This window comes from Eschscholzia californica, unplaced genomic scaffold (assembly GCF_041429995.1).
Source record: "Eschscholzia californica isolate CP2 unplaced genomic scaffold, dmEscCali1.0.p SCAF_1, whole genome shotgun sequence".
Taxonomy (NCBI): domain Eukaryota; kingdom Viridiplantae; phylum Streptophyta; class Magnoliopsida; order Ranunculales; family Papaveraceae; genus Eschscholzia; species Eschscholzia californica.
In genome coordinates, this window is record NW_028238198.1 from 7,507,347 (window position 1) to 7,527,678 (window position 20,332).

Consider the following 20,332-nt stretch of genomic DNA (forward strand, 5'->3'; position numbering starts at 1 on the left):
AAGTCTTTTACGATAAATAAAAATACACACTTCTGTCCACAAGCACGAGAAATTTTTTAACAGTGATGGTAATGTCCGACACGAGTCCCTACCGAATCCCGGCGGGCTGACGTGTCGGGCCAGGATCTAGAGAAGAGATTCTTTTCACTTTCTCTCTCTAGATCATGACCCGACATGTCATGCCGCTGGGATTCGGCAGGGACTCGTGTCGGGCATAGTCTCATTTTACTTTAAGGCAGAGAATTCGATCAAAATTCCCTCTAAACATGCAACAGCTTTGCTGCAGCTTTGCAACAACTTCCAAGAGAATTACGAAAAATATTAGATTTTTAACGAAACAGAATACAATCAATTAAGTTTTTAGCCATACAAAACAAATTTTAGATTTTTAACCAAACAAAATGCAATTTTTTTAACTTAAAAATAAAATAAAATCGGGTCTTCGGTCCAAATTTCTGTTTAAGACGTGTTGTGGTTAGTTATTCTTGTCTGATTTTGTTATCGAGCAAAAATTAGGTTGTATAGCATCGTCCTTATAATTCGAATCTTTGGAGGAAATGTACATCCATTGGCCCACAAGCCCATATATCTCTATTTGAGTTTTATTTCCTAGCTTTAATTGGTTTGGGCCTGTGAACAATATAGTAGGAGCCCCCTCAAAACTTCTGATTTGAATATCCCAAAGGTACCTAATAGCCCATGCAGTACATGTCAGAGAAGCCCAACCCATGCTAAATGCAGAAGGCGAACGGTTAAAGACTAAAGTTTTGAGAATTCGACTACGGTCTAGTTTAGTCGTTACACGCATTGATACATCATGAAGATGAAATAAGCACGATAACTGCCTAATTTAAGCCAAAAATGTAAGAGACCTAAAGCCCTCCAACAAAGATGCCTAAAAACCCGACAAATCGTTACATTATTTATAGCCTAAATTACATGGAATAAATCTTGATGGCAAACTGCTTCCACCAAGACTCGATCCCACGACCTCATGGACTTAAGAGGAGTGTCCAACCACTGCACCAAGGGCTAGTGGATAAAGACTAAAGTTTTGGAAAGTAAAAAATCCTCTCAATAACCAAAAGAAAAGAAAAATAAAAGTTTCGAGAAACAGTTTAATGATAGATTAAAAAGAATAAGTTTGGGTCGACTGAAGGCACTCACATGACCGTCGGGGACTCCCCAACTGTCATGTGAGCTCCTTTCTGACCACATCCAACGGCCAAATTCTTTTTTTCTGTTTTACAGAAAAATGTAATTAATTTTTCTTTTATCTTTTTATAAATCCAATGAGTTTTTGTTTTAAATCCAATAAGTTTTTTGTTTTTTTAGATCTACTTAGTTTTTGTTTTGAAAAAAAAAAATTCTTCGAAAATAGTTCACACACGTGATTCGCACGTACAACGGATCGCACAAAATTTTCTCATACCTACAAAAAATTCACACACGCGTTTTCCACATGCACAAATTGTAGGGCAAAACACAGACTGACATTGGAGCTGATTTTTGAAACTGAACTGAGACTTAAAATTTTGGATTGAAAAATAATTTTTTATGCGTAAATTGAACTGGCATTGAATGAATTTATTCATAATAGTGCTTTCTTCAAATGAATTTATTCATAATCGTTTTTGGCTTTTTACATGCATTAAGTTGTGGATTTAATAAACTAGGCCCTTTTATAGATGCTTATTGTTTGCAACTTATTTTACACCACTTGAAAATGTTGTATTCATCTATCTATGTTAGTCTAGGTATTCACCTATCTACGTTAGAGCATCTCCAATGCAAAACTCAAAAAAATCTCTATTCATCCTATGTGTCAAGTTGCAATTGAGATTCTCACTCCTAGGTGGCGTTAATAGAGATCCACAATATTTTTGTTTCTCCAATGCAAAACTCTAAACTTATCTTATTTACTTATGTGCATAGTTATTTTTGTAAATAAATAATTAGTTATTTTAGAAAATATAGAATACTCGATTTCTATTGGTTGAAAATCAAATATTGATGAGGTGGACAATTAGAGATATCTCAAGAGGACACTCTAGAAATAGAGTGTCCTCTTGAGATATCTCTATTCCACCCTCGACACGTCATCTTAGAGATCCAAATAGAGTGTTGCATTGGAGATGGTTTTTAAGAAAAAACTCTAAAAATCCTAAGTGGCACTCGGAGTTTCTAAGATTGAGTGTTGCATTGGAGATGCTCTTAGAGTGGGAACAACAACTCTTCTGTTACAACAATCTATCAAGTCATGACAAAATAGTGCTTTCTTCGAAGAGTCTTGACAAAATAGCATTTTTTTAAAATGAATTCATTCATAATCGGTTTTGGCCTTTTGCACGCACAAAAAGTTGTGGATTTAATAAAGTAGGACCCTTTTATAGTTGCTTTTGTTGTGCAACTTAATTTACATAGTTAGAAAATGTTGTATTCATCTCTCTACTTAGTCTAGGTATTTTTGAGGTATTTGCATGGGTTGAATTCGTATTATTTTGGAGTTTGCCGTTTATTTATTATGTTGTTTTGTCCCATGCTAACTAGTTTCTTGTTATCAGCAGGACGAGGTTAGCAAGGGACATGTGGGTCACGTGCTTCTACAATTAGAGATAGATTCGGGATTTTGATTTCGGGAGTGCGAAATTATATACGCAAATAAAAAAATTCACAAACACACACTACAGAAAACATTTCCGTTAAAGACAGACGAAAACTATCCTTAAAAAAGCAAGAAATCGCCCCTACTAATCGTTTGAGACGGTTTTATATATGTCGGCAATAATGGCATGGCTAACAAGTCCCGCTAATTAGTTTCTTGGGGAGGATCCAGGGGTGCGATCGCACACCCTGACACTCTCCTTGGATCTGTTCCTGCCCACAACTCAAAAATGGTTTCTCTTAAAATTAAGTTGAGCCCAAAAGAGATATTTGTTTTCATTTAAGTCTAATTACTAAAGTGGCTCATCAATTTTATAGAAAATTGATAAATGTGAAAAATTCTTAAGCATATGAATGGACACGTCAAGAAGTGGTCAGTCTCCAATTCTACAATTCTCCAACTCCAAACCTTCAATAATCTCTTAAACCCACACGCCACTTTAAACAATACTAAAGATTGGGATGAGAAGATCTAATTTCTTTAGCTATTCCCTTGCACTTGGTCGATTTTGTACTCCCTTCTTAGTTCATACTTTTTCTATTTAGATAACACTATAGAACTATAAAAGAAAAGCAATTTAAACAATCACTCATTTGGAGCTTGATATCTTATAATTATATTTATTTACTCTCTCTAAATTAAAGTATTTCATCTATCCCTATCTTCATTTTTTGCAAAATTATAATGATATTTATAAACTACATTCTAAAATATATTTTCGTATGTGTTACTTTATTTGTTCTACACAAGATTGATTAGTTTATGTGGTTCGTGCTTGATATTTACCTAGAAGCATCCAATGACAACATAAGGTTGCCATTAATTAATCTTGTATAAGAATGGTGAATGTTGATTTGCTAGCATCTATTGAGATTTGAGAAATATATATTTTATATAATTGATAAAGAGTTTATTCTTGCAACAACAGAAAAAAAAAAAAAAAAAGATAAAGAGCTTATTCTGCAATGATGTGAGAAGATAAAAACTCGTCTTGAACTACTATAGCTATGAGTATTTGATATTATTCGAATGAAAAGAATATGATTTTATTTCGCTATAAATATATTTCCTGGTCTCGCCACTGGACTTATCAATATTCAGTATTGCCCTTGTGTCATCTTTAAAAGTGATTTTTTGCTTCTTCTGTTTATAGCAGTGTTAAATGTCCTTATTTCTTTCGTTAACCGTAGTTTGTTCCCTTAGCTTTACGAGGACGACTACTTAATTTTAAAGGCCAAAATAGTTTTGTTGTTGCAGTTAAAGGCCAAAAGAATTAGTACAAGCTTATAATTTGACTTAACTATGGACCACTAGAGAAGCTATTGTCCTCTCTTTCTCTGTTCAACGACCAACCACTGAAAGTTCCCCATACAAAGTTATGTTGTTGTCACTTGTGTCACAAGTTTAGACACATACCCTAACATGGATAATGCCGATATGGTCACCATTCTGCCGCAACTCTCTTTCTATTTCTCTCTCCTCTTTTAATTCTTTCAAAAGTGATGAAGTAGTATATGTGTGATAGGAAAGAAAGTCTTGTGTGCTTTTATTCAGGTCAACGGACGGTTTGCAAACCCTAGACCAAATATGAACAAGTCCTACAAAACTTTTGCTTACTTACCAAGTAATATATTTGGGTAATTCACTTGATCCATCTTTTTGGGGTCCATGATGAAATAGGCTGGTTCAAATCAAGTTGGAATCCAATAACTATTTTTAAGAACTTTGATTCTTAATCGATAGCTGTGGATTTTTGTTAAACGATCTTAAATTATTCAAATCAGATCTCAGGATAATTGTTTTTGTCTTATTAGTCTGCTCGTCTGAATGGCGGACCCAAGATTGGCTTGGGGTATTAGAGTGAAAAATTAATTAAGTTTATTTAAGACCCATTGTCTAATATAATCTGAAATGATTATTTACCCACGACAAAGACAACTAAACAAACTGAATTAAGATTCAAATTCAGACACTATCCCTAATCTAGGTTCAATCTCCGAACCGTGATGGATTAGTCACGTCTAGCTTTGTAGTGAAAGAAAATCTTGAGAAGATACGCACCTCATATGGAATTTGATTCCTGGTTACCACAAAAAAAAATTCTTGAAAAGAATTTTGATCTTTACAATATATTATTAGTATATTATTCCTCCTTACCATTACAAAGTATATATAAGTAGGAAAACCCAATATAGAAAAGTTGAACTGAAGTCTATCTAATATATATCAGACTATTAAACGATATAAAAAGAAAAGTAATATCTGCCGACTTACTTGATTTGTCAAAGGTGATGATACTCTTGACCAAATATGAAAAAAGGAATCTAATGATACTACTCGACATCTTTGTGAAATATCACGTGCACCACATGTGAAACTCTTCTAATTAGTTAAAATTAAGTGTTAACTTTACGTCATTGCATATAAAAGTTCTCCATTAATTACCACTAATTAAATATTAGTTTTTTAATGTTATTTAACCTGACAAAAAATGTCAATAAACGAAGTTAATCGTTGATATTATAATAACGTCATGCTGACCTATGTGCAAAATTTACAGTGGATATTTGGGGTACATTTTGTTGGGTTAATTACCTTATTTTTTCCAAAGACAATAGGAGTTAGGTTTGCCTTCCCAAAAAAAAAAGGAGTTAGGTTTGGTTTTGTACTTTTTAAGTGAACTTGTGTAGACTTGGTTCTTTGATTGGTCAACTTTTCCGATAGAGAAACCCTCTTGCATTCTCACAATTGTCAACATTTCCTAATGTTGCTCTTTGGTTTCCTCTATTCTCTCTCTAAAACTAGTCACTTCTCTATTCACATCCAACCCCATATAAATCATACAAACCCCCACCCTCATTCAACAAACCTCATTTATCTTCCCACAACCTTGGAGTTGCTCCTATAATTTCTTCTTGTATTATTTCAATTTTAACATCTATTCATTCGTCCAAAGAACCATGTTGGATACAAAATCCATTTCAAACCCACCTCTCTTGCATCAATACAAAGCATTATTAGGTAACCCACCGAACCAAATTTGCACCAAAAAGTTTGATCAAAATGTAGGAAATATAAGGCAATGTGAACTTCCATTGATAGACCTTGGTTGTTTGACGAGTTTCAACGAAAGGGTAAAGCAAGAATGTGTGAAAGCAATGGCAAAAGCATCGTCCGAATGGGGATTCTTCCAAGTAGTGAATCATGGTATCAGTCAAGAACTTCTTGATGAAATGAGAAAAGAGCAAATTAAGGTTTTTAAGATGCCATTTGAGAAGAAAGGTAGTTGTGGATTTTTAAATGATTCATATAGATGGGGTAATCCAATGGCTACTTCTTGTAAGCAGTTTTCATGGTCTGAGGCTTTTCATCTACCCTTGACAAGGATTTCAAAGGAAGCTACTTTTGGAGAGTCTACTTCTCTAAGGTAGGAATCTTTCGCCCGTCACGTAAGATTATCGAAATACCCTCACTACCTTCCGGTAATCGAAGTAAAATACCTCTATAGTTGAAGTTGTTTAATGTATCAAAAGCCAATGAAAGTATCATGTTATTTCAAAGAAAAAAAATGGAAGTTGCTAATGTGAATAATAACTCAATTACTTGATGATGCAGGGAAGTGATGGAGAAATTTGCAGGAGCTATGTCTAAACTAGCTCGATTGCTTGCGCGAGTTTTAGCAGAAAATCTATGTCAATCTCAAACAATTTTTGATGAAATTTGCAATGACAGCACATGTTTTCTTCGGTTGAATCATTACCCAAAGTGTGATATTTCTCCTGAAATGATTGGTTTAATCCCTCATACGGATAGTGATTTTTTAACCATTCTTTACCAAGATGAAGTTGGTGGGTTGCAATTGATGAAAGATTCGAAATGGGTAGCAGTAAAACCACATCGAGGAGCTTTAATTGTCAATATTGGGGATCTTTTTCAGGTAATTATTTATCGAAAAGCAGTAAAAACAATGGTCATATTACTAGTGTCAAAATACATTTATCGAAACAACAATGTCGTAACAACTATTATCACGTATTTATACAGGCTTGGAGCAATAATGAATACAAAAGTGTGGAGCACAAAGTAGTTGTTAATGCTAAGATGGAGAGATACTCAATTGCTTACTTTCTTTGCCCTTCATACGACTCGATTATAGGAACTTGTAAGGAGCCTTCTCCTTACAAGAAATTCACTTTTGGAGAATTCAGAAAACAAGTTCAAGAAGATGTGAAGAAAACAGGACAGAAAGTTGGGCTACCCAGATTTCTCCTACAATAATAATTATACATACACATCTAGATCCGAATATGCTAATTCATTTTCATTAACAAATGTTTTTACACTCCAACCTAGTGATGACCCAAGAGATCGATTAGGGTAACAATTTCGAAAGAAACAACTCATTCTAAAGAAAAAAGTTGGGGCCTGGGGAATGAGGAAATTATCTTTACCAAAATGTAAGCCTCATCTCCTCCATGACACCACAAAAAGAGTTCTAGAGATACCGAGTACAAATTCACTGATATAACAGAATTAAAATCTGGGACTTTGTCAATCCATTGACCAATATATAGACTAACAATAACCATATATTGACAATATTTAAGTAGACAATACAAAAGGTCAGACATCTTATGTGGGCGTCAACAGTTGGTAGCTTAAGTGGTTTCAAGGTGTTGACATAAACTCCAGAAAGTTATGGAGGTCTCAAGTTCGAATTCCAACGGTGGAATCTTTGGTGTATCAATGCCAAATGTAATGACAATGGTTTGTTAATCGTAGTCAATTTCCAAAAAAAAAAACATCTTACATGATAAAGACAAATCTATCCCCTTCTTTGATGAAGAAGTAAAAGTTGCAAGTAATTTAATTAGAGTAATGGTGAAAGAAGAAAACAATTATGCTCCTTCGTTTACTTTTTTGTGAGGGATTTGGTTGTGGCATAAAGAAAACAACTGTGACGCAATGCCCGATTCAATCCCGACCAGGGTATATGGCCGACTAGGATTTAGAGAGAGAAAGTACTTAGCTTTCTCTCTCTAAATCTCAACCGGCCACATATCCCGGACGGAATAGTGACCGAACATTCTCTCATTTTGCTAAAGAAAACAACCGTGATGCATTGCCCGACCACTATCCCTACTCAACTCCAGCCGGGATATGTGGTCGGCTGGGATTCAGAGAGAAAAAGTACTTCGCTTTCTTTAGCAAATGAGAGAGAAAGTACTTAGCTTTCTCTCTCTAAATCTCAGTCGGACACATAAACCAGGCAAGATTGAGTCAAGATAGCGACCGGGTTTTCTTTTGCTAAAGAAAACAACCATGATGCAATGCCCGACCACTATCCCGACCGAGGTATGTGGTCGACTGGGATTTAGAAAGAGAATACTTTCTAAGTTAAATACTTTCTCTCTCTAAATCTCAACCGGCCACATACCCCAGCCGGGAGAGTGGTCGGGCATTCTTTCATTTTCCTAAAGAAAACAACTAGGATGAATGCCCGGCCCAATCCCGGTCGGGATATGTGGTCGTCTAAGATTTAGAGAGAGAAAGTACTTAAAACCTCAACCGACCACATACCCCGGGATTGGGCCAAGATAGTGGCCTGACATTCTCTCATTTTCCTAAAGAAAACAACTGTGATGCAATGCCCGGCCACTATCCCGACCACATACCCCGACAGGGATAGAGTCGAGATAGTGGTCGGGCAGTGAATTAGATGACTTATTTATTTTGGAATCCGAAAATTTTGCTTCATCTTCATCTCTCTCTTGTTGTTACTATTTCTTTGACTCTCATTCTTCCAACAATGAGGGACTTCCCTTAGCCGAAACTCAATTAATCTAAGGAGACTTATGATAATCATCCACTAAAACATATTTCGACGCCTGAAAGTTAGAAAAGATGGTCACTACCATGAATTATATGCTTCTAATTTATAAGAAACCAAGAGAAGATAAATAGGAGGGAGAAAAACGTACAATAAAAATTAGAGGAAAATACTAAGTGTACAGAAAAAGAGGAGCGAAAAACCAAAGAATCTAACTTTCAGAAAAGGAAAATACTAAGTGTACAAAAAATCTTTAGCAAAAAAAACGGTCCTGGTTCAAACTTTAAAAAACTTTGTTCTATTTTAACCTTTTAATGAAAATGAGTCGAAAAATTTGTAAATGTAGCACTCCCGGAGTCCCGGTTAGAAAAACAAAAAATACTCCTTAATTAAATCAAGTCTTTATATCGAGTGATTTTTAGGCTCCAAAACCGGGGTGCCATTTATCTTTAGATTAACTTGTCTTAATTTTGTGTGCGCGAATCAAATAGAATGCTTTGCTATGCTTAAGTGGGCAATTCAGGTTCATTTCTGTAGGCCTTCATCAAAATTGTCCCTTATATCGTATCATGTAATGTGTGGAGAGAAGTATAATCAAGATTTTGTTTTTATTTTTTATTCTTTTCCAGAATAATTGATACGTCGTCAAAATGTGATGAGCACGGTAACCGCCTAAGCTCAACCATAGATGAAAAAGGAAGGGCTGACTAGACATAAAACTTTTATATGAGCTTGGTGGTTAGCTTAGAATTATAAATTTTAGTAATTATAATCTCCCAATTTAATCTAATACTAGAATTAATAATTATATTAATTGTTTCATCTCCACTGATCTGATACTCCATGAAAAAGAGAAGTCCAGAACAGTTAAAGAGATGATATTTTCACTCTATGTCCATTAGCATTAAAAGTTAAAACATTTGCCCCTTTTCTTTAAAGAAGCTTTCCTAACTTTTCCAAGAATGGACAACAAACTCCTCAAACCTAATTAACCTACTATAATAGATTTATTCATATGGATCAGATTTCTGGCTTAATAGAATCTTTCTAACTAGAGAGAGAAACTATAATAATCGCACAGTTATAATCATTGTCGATAATTTGGGGAAAGTATCATCACCTCCATAATTATTATTTTTAATCTTCAAATCAATCAAAACAAATTAGTGAAAGAAATTGAAACTTTTTTATTTGTTATGATTTAAATGGATCAGAATACTGGCTTGGTAAATTTCTCTCTAGTGAGAGAAAATACAACAAATCGCACAGTATAATCATTGTCGATCATTTGGGGAAAGGATCATCATTTCCATTTCTTTCAAAATTAAAAACCTAAAGAACAAATTTTGAAAATAAAATTAAAAGTTTAATATGATGGATCAGAGTTCTGGCTTGATAGATTCTTTCTTTCTAGAGAGAGAAAATACAACAAACGCACAGTATAATCATTGTCGATCATCTGGGGAAAGGATCATCTCTTCCATCTTCATTAGTAAAGAAGAAAAATACAGTAAAAAAAGATGATATTGAAAAGAATGAAAAAAGAGAATTTCTCCAAATCTGGTAATCAAGCCAGTTTTTCTCGGCTTTTAAATTAGGGTTTCCAGACATGGAGATAAGTTAATATGGCGTCGTCTCATACTCAAACACTCATGAAATTAAGAGAGTTGGTAATCAGTAATCGACGCAGATCCAAATTAATTTAAAAAAGATTGGTGAGATTAAAACTGAAGGGATTGGAATGATAAGGAAGATTGAGAAATTAAAAATGGAGGAGGCAACTTCGGTTGATTGAGAAAGTGTAGGTTTAAGCGAGGTACTTATAGAGTTAGGGTTTTTTTTAACCCTAATAGATTAGCCGAAGACAGTGAAGCTGTTTACTTGATTGCTACGTGTACGGTGGATGTTTGTGGAGGCAGTCTAGCCCTAACCTTTTACAATTTAGGATTGGGAAATATTTTAGGCACGCACTATTTCTTACAAAGGCACGTACAATGAAGGACACAGAAGCCCAAGTCACATATTTGTAAAGAAGTACATTATTTGTACACACCACGCTAAAACAAATGGAAAATGACATATGGCACTCCCTCCCTGGTGAAGTGAACGACTGAGAAGAAGCGTTTCCAATACAATTTCTATCTTTGAAGACGGTCTACCATCATCTTTCTCATTTGTCTTTTTTTGTTCACTCTCTCCTCTTTTCTCTGTGACGAGACAAGAGAACGAGAAAGGTGAGTTGAGAGGATTAATGAGGGAGATTGTGGACGTATGAGATGGTGGTAGCAAGAGAGTAGTGGTGAATATGGTGGTTGCGATGGCAACAAGCAACTAAAATTAAGCGAGCAGATGGAGAGCATCTCCAATGCAACACTCAACAAAAATTCAATTATTTCATTGTGTCGAGTATGAATTGAGATTCTCTTTCACAGGTGACACTATTGACTTATTGAGATCTTCAATTCAAAATACTTTTCTAATGCAACACGGAAAAAACTCACCACGTACTTTAGATTTGCTCGTGTTTATTATTTTAATATATAAAATGATGACGTGGACCAATTGAGTACAACAATAAACCTCTTCTTTCTACATTATGAAATAAACAAGATAGAATATGAGAGAGGAAGAGGGAATACGAAGGACAGAAAGAATGTATTAATGTTTTTTTTTTGTTGAGAAATGTATTAATGGGTTTAAGTATTAAATGGAGAACCAAGGGATAAAATTGGAATAAAAAAAAAATAACTTTTCCCTAACAATTCTAGTAGTTAAAGATGCCAAAATGAGCCTATTGAACAAATTGAGGGGCAAAAATTGGAGGTTGGCCTTCCTCTCTATCCTTTGCTTCACTAATGGAAATGGGGAGGAAGATAGAGAAACATTATCTACCTCTCTAATGTTCACTCATGGTTTTGCCCCCAAATATCCAAGGGAATGCTATTATCTGGTATGCATGTTTGCTTCGGCAATTCAAATTGAAGATGTAAGTGACAGCGACAAAATATTCTTTAAGCTGAGAAGTTTTTGTCCTGTGAAGATCGGAAAGACAATAATCAAAATACTCTAAAGAAATAAAAATTTAGACATAAATGTACTTCATTGGATCAAACTAAATTATTAAAATCTACAACTTCCTCCCTAAAACTAGTTAGACTGGCATCTCAAACCATTTCAATAATACAATTCCCGTGAAAGATACGAGAACATGCCAATGTTTCATCTAGTTCTTCTAAACATACAACACAATTCTTATTGGTAATTGAATTTTCACCTTCGAAATTTTCTTTTCTAATGCTTCAATCACCAATGTAGAAGTGGGTACCGTTTTTGCTTCAAATTCTGTTATGGGTTAATAATCGATTCTCGGTCATACACAAGTATATTATGTACTTCGATTTCTATACACAATTCTATTTGTTTAGTGGCCCCTTGTTAATTTCACTATCACAAGAAGCAATACATTCGTTCAACAAAAAAAAAAAGCAATACATTCAAATATATCGCGTGAACCATAATCTTCATATTACAAGCTAGGGATGGGAATTATACCCGACTACCCGATGTCCACCATGGTTATTCGGGTCCGATAAGACCCGTGGACGCCCGCGCCCGAAGACGGGTACTACCCGCCCAACCCGAAGACTTTTCATGGGAGGCCTCGAGTAGAAAGCTCTGCCCGACACGCCGTCCATGCCCGAGCCCGTCACATTCACCCGATGTGTGCCTTTAGATACCCGCCATTTCTATGCCCATTATACACTAGGAATTTCAATGGCAGCCCACTTCATAGTATCCGTCAGATTTAGGGCTTTCATTTAAACAAGATATATACATCTTGAACACCACATTATTATTTGGAAACTTCTCATATGTCTCTCTAATTAGTTTTTTCTCTTAATCTTTAACCTTCTTTTATACGAAATACGAGTTCTACTTGTTCCATTTTCTTTGCATCTTCATCTGTACCCATGTTGTGTGGTCAAGTTTTTGAATCTTTTTGGTGTAAAGGAAGAAGTGAAAAAGAAGAAATGAACATATGAAGACAAGAAGAAGACACTAAAATCTGTGTTTGTATATACTTATTTTAGTTCAATCTATGTACAAGATCTGTGTAGATTATTCCATCTCAATCTCTACATATTTCTATTTGCTATATATATAGATCTGTAATAGTTCTCTGTCGTTTTGATGTAGATCTGTTTAGGTTTAGGTTATATATATCATTTTTGTTCATTTTCTTGTTGAATGGAATCTGATTATTTTGTGAAAATCTGACGATATTTTTTGGTATTTTTCTTTCATTATTATTTCAAAGTACCTGATACCCGGTGACCCGTTACCCGATTATTTTGGTGGGCTCGGGCGGGCTTTGAGCATAGCAAAGTTGTGAAATACCCGCCCGAATCCGCCCGACTACCCTAATAGCCAAAAAGAAAATCTACCCGACCCGCCCGAGCCCGACTCATCTCCACCCGTGGACGCCCATACCCGCCCCTAATCCAAGCCCGTGCGGTTTAGGGTTTCATTAATATGTTCCTGAAGCTTGTCTTCAGAATCCGGAGGTTCAAGACAGAGGTATTCAATTCTGGGTTCGCTTTTATATGTACGAACAGTTACTAACCTTTGTTCTCTTTCTCCTCCTTGTGATTGCATCATATTCCAGATATAACCTGCTGCTAAATGTTAAGAACTAAGTATTACTCTTCCTTTATTAACCCTAAATCATTTTTTCGTTCAATTCAAACTCAATCAAATCATGAATCAATTAATCTATCATTAAAACAATTAGTCCAAAATGGGAATTTCTCTAAAGCTTCTGAATTCTATACTAAGTTCTGCAACAATGGCTTCAAACCTGATAATTTCACCTTCCCTTACATTTTAAAAGCTATATCACAACTCAAATGTCCAATTTTAGGATTTCTAGTTCACAATCAAATAATTAAATCTGGGTTTGATTCTAATCTCTTTGTTGGTAATAGTTTAATCTTGAATTATGGAAAATTGGGTCATTTGGAAACTGTTCGTTACCTGTTTGATAAAATTCCTGATAGAAATATAGTTACTTGGACTGCAACCGTTTCAGCTTTCTCCCAGAATGGTCAATTTGACACTTCAATTGAATTGTTCAGAGACATGCTAAACTTAGGGATAAAACCCAATTCATTCACTATGGCTACTTTGCTTCCTATCTTCTCTTGTCCATATCAATCGACTCAAATTCATAGTTTCTTGATTAAACATGGGTTTGAATCAGATGTTTTTGTCTCCACAGCTTTGATAAATGTTTATTCAAAATGTGGTAATATCATTTCAGCACGTCGTGTTTTCGATGAAATGCGGGAGAGAAATTTAGTGTCTTGGAATGCAATTTGCTCAGGTTATAATCAGAGTGGAAATATGAAAGAATCACTTAAACTTTTCACAGAGATGCAGAAAGTTAGCAACTTTTGGCCGGATTCATTTTCGATTGTAACAGCACTATCTTGTTGTTCAAGCTTAGCTTCACTGAGAGAAGGAAAACAAATTCATGGTTACGTGTATAAAGCTAGTTTAGATAGATTAGTTCTTGTTTGTAATGGACTTATCGATATGTACGGGAAATGCGGGTTTCTAGAACTCGCTCAACTCATTTTCGATAAAATGCAGGACAGAGATGTGGGTTCATGGACTGCACTAATTACCTCCTATGGACTTCACGGGCAAGGCTCGAAAGCCATTGAAATCTTTGAGAGAATGAAAGAAGCTCGAAATGTGACTCCCAATTCTGTAACTTTTATGGCGGTTCTTACAGCATGTAGTCATTCTTGTCTAGTTGATGATGGGTTTAAGTACTTCAAATCTATGAATGATGAGTTCGGTGTAGAACCTAAAATGAAGCATTATGTATGTATGGTAGATATGCTCGGAAGGGCAGGATTACTGGTTGAAGCTATGGAGTTCATTAATGGAATGCCAATTCCAGCAGATTTCAGAGTCTGGGAAGCATTACTTGGTTCTGCCATAACTCAAGGAGACACGGAAGTAGCTGAAATTACTGCCAAAAATCTTATTGAATTAGAATCTGAAAATCCTGAATTTCGTGTGCAGTTAGCAAATATTTATGCAAATTCTAGTCGATGGGACGATGTTGCAAAAACACGAGGAAATTTGCAATCAATGAAGCTTCAAAAGAGCCCAGGACTAAGTTCAGTTCAGGTTTGATATATGAATAGCTGCACAATCAAGTCACTCTTCGGGGCAAGAACTCGTATCTTGTTGTCTTTGTAGCCAAACCTCCCACGAGTCCTCGGTGATAACTCCATCCTCCCTGAAGCAGTAGACATGGTACATAACTACAACAAACAAGTCTGTCATCCTTGCGGTCATCTATGTTGAAGTTCAAGTAGGCAGAGATCTTTCTTGGGACTTGTATAAATTCATAAACCATGTTCGACTTTAGTTTTCTTCCTCGTGCAAATTGTTTTGTTGATAGATTATCTACTTACTTTCTTCATTGCAGATCATGGAAGAACCAAATGTTCAATCTGATTCCATTCCGTCGTGGTTTGTGGAGAGGAAGCTCCAACGCTACTGCAATACTACACTTCATTTTTCTATAGAGTAAGATTTGAACCTTGGTCCTCTCTGGGGAGGGACTAGCATGTTACCACCCAACTAAATTGTCTGTTCCAGACTAAGTGCACAATGCACATTAAACGGCTCTGTCCGAAATATCAGTTTTTTTTTCTATGACAGGAATCCTATTATGGCCGTATGGGTAATTACCCAATATACCAAAAAGATGAAGGAAAATTTTATATGCACACGGCCATTTCCTAAACTAGGTCCAACCAGGCCAAGAAGGTACGCGTGTCGGACATTGGGGGATGCTAAAAACAAGGAGTCCTTTACAATTTTCCAATTTAATAAGGTAAAAAGTTGGGTCGAGAGACAATTAGCTCAATGTTCATATGTTTCATTCAAAGAATGCAATATAAGAAGAGTGCATGAGAATAGTCGGACATAGACAATAAAAAATCACAAGACCAAGAGAATAATATATACTTGATCTTTCTAGACTCATTACTAATCAATTTTGACTAGTACACCTAAAAACTTATTAAATATGACATTACACATAACTTTCTTCTCTCATTCATTAGGTCATTTACTTTTTCTCTCCCAATTCTAAGTTTTGTTTAGTCATTGTCAAAATGAAAGTGCAAAGAAATTGTGCATACTAAAAATTCATCCACTAACAAGCATCAAAATTTCATATATGTACATATGTGCAAGTATCTATCAGACACAATTGAAAATGTTCATGTTTCATGTCCCTAGAGTCAGAGGCAAACCAATAGTTAGGTAAGAAAAAATTTTGAGTGGAAACTAAAAGTGTGTAAGATAATGAAATATGCCTGCCACAAGCATATAACAATTTTATATTATAGAGAGAGACATATTCATTCTTTGGTGTTTCTTGTTTTTTTGCCAACTCCACCAAGAATAGCTATTAGAAGTTTGTGGAGCTTCCAAGATGGACGAGGCTCAATTTGAAGCCGCACAATAATGGTTAACTATGTCATTTACTCCATTTGTTAATGGTGCTTTATTCTTTTATGATATTCTTATTTATTTATTTATTTTGTTGCTTTCCCTTTTAACGCTGGGGTGTTCTTACGATCCACGTATATATATGATTGTAAGCCACAAATACGGTAAATATAATGATTTGGTATAATTTTCAAATTTGTTTTAAAAGTTTAATCAGATGATCTCTTTGTCTTTTTTATTCTCGCCTCTTAACTAACAAAACTTTTAGCTGGAACCGCCAAAACTAAACTTTAAACGAATAGCGAGATCTACATATTTTAGAAACTAAAGTCTCTTTTACTACTTGACTTCGAATAAATCGCGGATTAACCGACTGCATTTTATTCGTATAATTGTCGCTCTGTGCGTTCTTCAATCATTTCATAATTATATATATATATATATATCCAATATCTAATATGATTAGAATGACCATCACTGCTTAAGAGGGTAAATCCAATATTTAGTGATTCATTTCAAATTTTAGAGGGAATGCACGACTAGTGGATGATAGAATAATACCCATTCTATAGTTTATATAGATAAAATCTTTTCAGAACTGTAAATTTTTTTTCGCCTCCGCAAGTCAGTTTGTTCAAGAACATAGATACATTTTTTGCATATATAATATGAAAATATATCATAAATTGAATAATTCTATAATTGTTAGGGTCCGTGGGTATATAGCCCAAAATAATGTTCAAAAAGGGTTTAAGGTCCAATCTTCCCAAAACATGGATTTTTAGTCCTTTTACTCTTTGGTCAAAAAACCCTTACCATCTCTATTTTATTTCCAGTTATGTCCCAACTCTATTTACACGGAATTTCTAAATGTGGGGCCGAGCGAATCTTGGTAACGGTTAAATGAAGCTTGATTTTTGAATTATTTCCGTTTACAACAAAATCTCTTAATCGACTTTCTCTCTCATCAGTTGTATTGTTTAGTCAAAAATCACAACTTTCCCAAATTGAAACGCTCCAAAATCCTAACGAGAAAATTGAATCGCCATCTTCCAGAAGGTAAGAAACCGGCTTTATTCTTCAACTTTCTTAATCTTGCAAGATTCCGATTCAGTTGAAGAGGTATCATCGCCATTAAAACGAAAAAGCGATTCGTTTGGGTTTCGAACCATCATCACTTTCAGGTGAAAATCTATATAAAATCGAGTTTGCATGGTTATTTTTCATCATAAAGCAGTTTGTTTCAACGTTATGGTGAGATTTTGGATTGATTTTTATGATTTTTTTCTGTTGTGACATAGTTTCTGATGTTCAAAGCTTCGTCATAAATCAATTTTTAGAGATCTGTTTGATAAATTATGTTAATTTTTGTCTGATATAACTTAAACTACTGTAAAGTATGTATAATTTATTCACAAGTATCCGGGATTTACTATAGGATTCGGTAATTTTTGATAAATAACCAATGATAACAGCAAAAATTTAAAAATTTTCAATTGATTAAACCTTGTAATTTCTGATAGTGGTCATTTATATGAAGGAACTTATATTGTATACTGATATACAATAAGTATGTTTTACAATGGGATTTAATGATGTACAACAAATTATGATATACTAATGATAAAGTATAATTTTAAACGTTATACACCTAAACTGTAAATACGGTATTATGTATAATTTACAATAAATTATGCAAACTTTGTGAAAAATAATGAGACATTTATCACAAATAATGAAATCATGTTTCATTTCCATGTCTTTCAATATGAACATAGAATCGCATTTCAATGGTGCCCATCCATGCACTATCCATTTGCAATCTTCAACAGGACACACAACAGTAACACGCTTAAAATCATTCTTTATGAATTTGAAATCATGACCGGTGTTGATGCTATATTGCCTAGGAGCATATCAAAAAGCTTTTGCACCCCCAGGAAATAACTGTCCTGGTTCTGTAAATATCTTATCCCAACCATCTGATTTCAGTTTGATTTCCTTATTTTGATTTGATGATTATGCCTGGAACTCCATCTGTGATAACAAAGTGAGATAGATTAATTCAAATAAATTATATATACAAGCATATTATTTGCAGTAAATTATATGAACATTTGAATAAATTACATGTACTTTACAGAAAAGTACACAGGATTTACATATGTAAATCAAAGATGTTCTAATAATAAAACGAGAACTGTTTTGATATTAAATCATACATAATGTTCCATAAATTACGTATGATTTACACAAAATAATATAATGTTAATGTTATTCGTGAAAAATTTGCAGAACCAGAACATATATCATGTTCTCAATTTGATAAACATCGTAGGGAAAAGTTTATATAATTTACGTTACATTATGGTAATTTATTCTAAAGTATATATAATGTTAATTCTGTTATGAGTAACCGTGCGAAAGAATCACGTTTCATCAATCTGTACAGAAAAAAAATCAGATCTGAAGAAAATTTGAATATCATACTTTGCATAAACTCCAAATCTATTGATAACTGATATGACGATTGATTGCAAACAATAAGTAAACTCGATTTGTAAGATTTAGAAATGAAGTATTAATCTCATCAAGATCGTGATCATTAATACAAACTTTAGAGAGAGAAAGACAATAATAACTTTCTTGATCTGAAACAGAATCATCAAATAAGAAAATTGTTTACTTGATTAACAATTAAGATAATGATTTTGAATAGCTCTAATGATAATGAAAAAGTTAATGGAAGATTTTCAATCGAAACATAATCAGAAAACATAAAAATTTGATTTGAGTTTTACCTGAACTTAGAAACTCAGTTTTCTGTTTTAATGGAGAATAGTTTCAGAAGATGAAGATGTAGAGAGAGAGAAAGATAGGACGAGAAGATTTCGGTTACAAAGTTTTCTGTTTTAGTGGAGGATAGTTTTAGAAGATGAAGATGTAGAGAGAGAGAAAGATAGGACGAGAAGGTTTCGATTACAAATTTAAGGAAGATAACAATTTCTTTCTTCCTTTAGAGCCGGTAATTGAAGAGAGAAACAGGGAGATAAAAAAAGGAAACAAATATTGGTTGTTTTGAGCTTAAATTAGATCTTATATATATGGAAGGTTAGTTTAGGTATTATAAATTATTTGGTATTCTAGAGATTTGTGTTTTCTCTCTAGATGACACCAAATGGACTAGATATCTATTTGTATTATTTTTTTGGTTTTGAAACCCTTTATAGGATTAGAGAGGACTAAATGTCTTATTAGAGTCCGTTTTTTGGACTATAAACCCAAAAATTCTAATTGTTATCACAATGAAAAAAAGTAATAAAAGATATGTTTTGTCAGTGTAGATTGCACTTTAACTAGAAGTCAACCTGACATTCAACTATTACATAATAATTAAAAAGAAAGTGCATGATAAGTCTACAATTACAAAAGTGTGATACACCTAAGCAATTAGAAAGGTTGGTGACATTGTTTAAGAAATTGTGGACTACGTGTCAAACAAGGGGACGAGTCATCCTTCAAACTCAAATGTGTTTTTTTCAAAGAAAGCAAAAAAACTTTGGTCTTCTATGATGAAAATAAAAATCAAACAATTTGTTCCTTTTATCCAACTTTCGGTGAATTTCTACCCAAAGTGTAATGAATATTCTGAAAGACTGAAAAACGACCAAAATACTGAAACTAGTCCAATATCCATCCTTTCTCACGCATTGACGGAGTTAAACTAGGAACTTGATATCTCTCTAGATATGATTGTATAAAGGATCCAACCAAAATGAAGAACTAGATGCCCCAACTTTCAGCCACACCCTTAATAGCTTATGAAGTAAAAATTAGTTTCTACACAGGCTAGGGTAGTGTTATTTTTCCCTCATATGTAAGTTACACAATGCCTTTCATAAAAAAAAAAAGAGTTACACAATGAAGTGTCACTTTTCAATCATATGTTAGTGCTTTTTTTTTCGTACCAAATTTTAATGTTTTTAATTCTCCATGTCATAGAACGTCACAATATTTTAAGTACATCTCGCTTAGTGAATGATATATACATCTTTTCCTTGAGAAAACCTTGACCATCGTGCGTAGCCAGTCCACCGAAATTTAGGCGGAATTCATTAGATCTCAAGTTTCCAAGTCGAAAACGACAGTGATAGAAAATAGTGGAATAAATGTGGAGTACACAAGCATGACGCTCCCTCTAATGAATGCTGGTACTTAGCATTGACACTTGCTCATGTTCTTTAAATGTTGTATGGTACCTAAAAAACAGCTACATCTCCAACCCCACCACTGCATTC

The 20,332-nt window shown here is 34.2% G+C and overlaps 1 protein-coding gene, 3 non-coding genes and 1 pseudogene across 9 annotated transcripts; 2 read left to right on the forward strand and 3 right to left on the reverse strand.

Annotated features, from left to right (window-relative positions):
* Positions 1–5,588: 5,588 nt before the first annotated feature.
* On the forward strand, positions 5,589–7,011 carry LOC147563724 (gibberellin 2-beta-dioxygenase 6-like). The gene is made up of 3 exons (XM_086640104.1): positions 5,589–6,092; positions 6,281–6,602; positions 6,710–7,011. Exons 1-3 carry the CDS (start codon positions 5,626–5,628, stop codon positions 6,941–6,943), a joined length of 1,023 nt encoding a protein of 340 aa, XP_086496230.1. The 5' UTR covers positions 5,589–5,625; the 3' UTR covers positions 6,944–7,011.
* A 2,499-nt stretch (positions 7,012–9,510) lies between these two features.
* Positions 9,511–9,621, reverse strand: LOC147563725 (small nucleolar RNA Z103). Its single transcript, XR_015231603.1, has one exon. It is a non-coding gene; the product is annotated as a small nucleolar RNA Z103 (small nucleolar RNA).
* Positions 9,622–9,700: 79 nt separating this feature from the next.
* LOC147563726 (small nucleolar RNA Z103) lies at positions 9,701–9,808 on the reverse strand. Its single transcript, XR_015231596.1, has one exon. It is a non-coding gene; the product is annotated as a small nucleolar RNA Z103 (small nucleolar RNA).
* Positions 9,809–9,869: 61 nt separating this feature from the next.
* Positions 9,870–9,979, reverse strand: LOC147563727 (small nucleolar RNA Z103). The gene has a single exon (XR_015231597.1). It is a non-coding gene; the product is annotated as a small nucleolar RNA Z103 (small nucleolar RNA).
* A 1,743-nt stretch (positions 9,980–11,722) lies between these two features.
* Positions 11,723–16,270, forward strand: LOC147563728 (pentatricopeptide repeat-containing protein CRR2, chloroplastic pseudogene; annotated as a pseudogene). Of its 5 annotated transcripts, none has more exons than XR_015225145.1 (4): positions 11,723–11,864; positions 11,921–12,027; positions 13,003–14,883; positions 15,001–16,270. The product of XR_015225145.1 is annotated as a pentatricopeptide repeat-containing protein CRR2, chloroplastic pseudogene, transcript variant X3 (transcript). The 5 variants fall into 5 exon arrangements; XR_015225147.1 differs by having other exon boundaries at positions 11,778–12,027; positions 13,003–13,101; positions 13,727–14,883; XR_015225143.1 differs by having other exon boundaries at positions 13,003–16,270.
* The last annotated feature ends 4,062 nt before the right edge of the window (positions 16,271–20,332 follow it).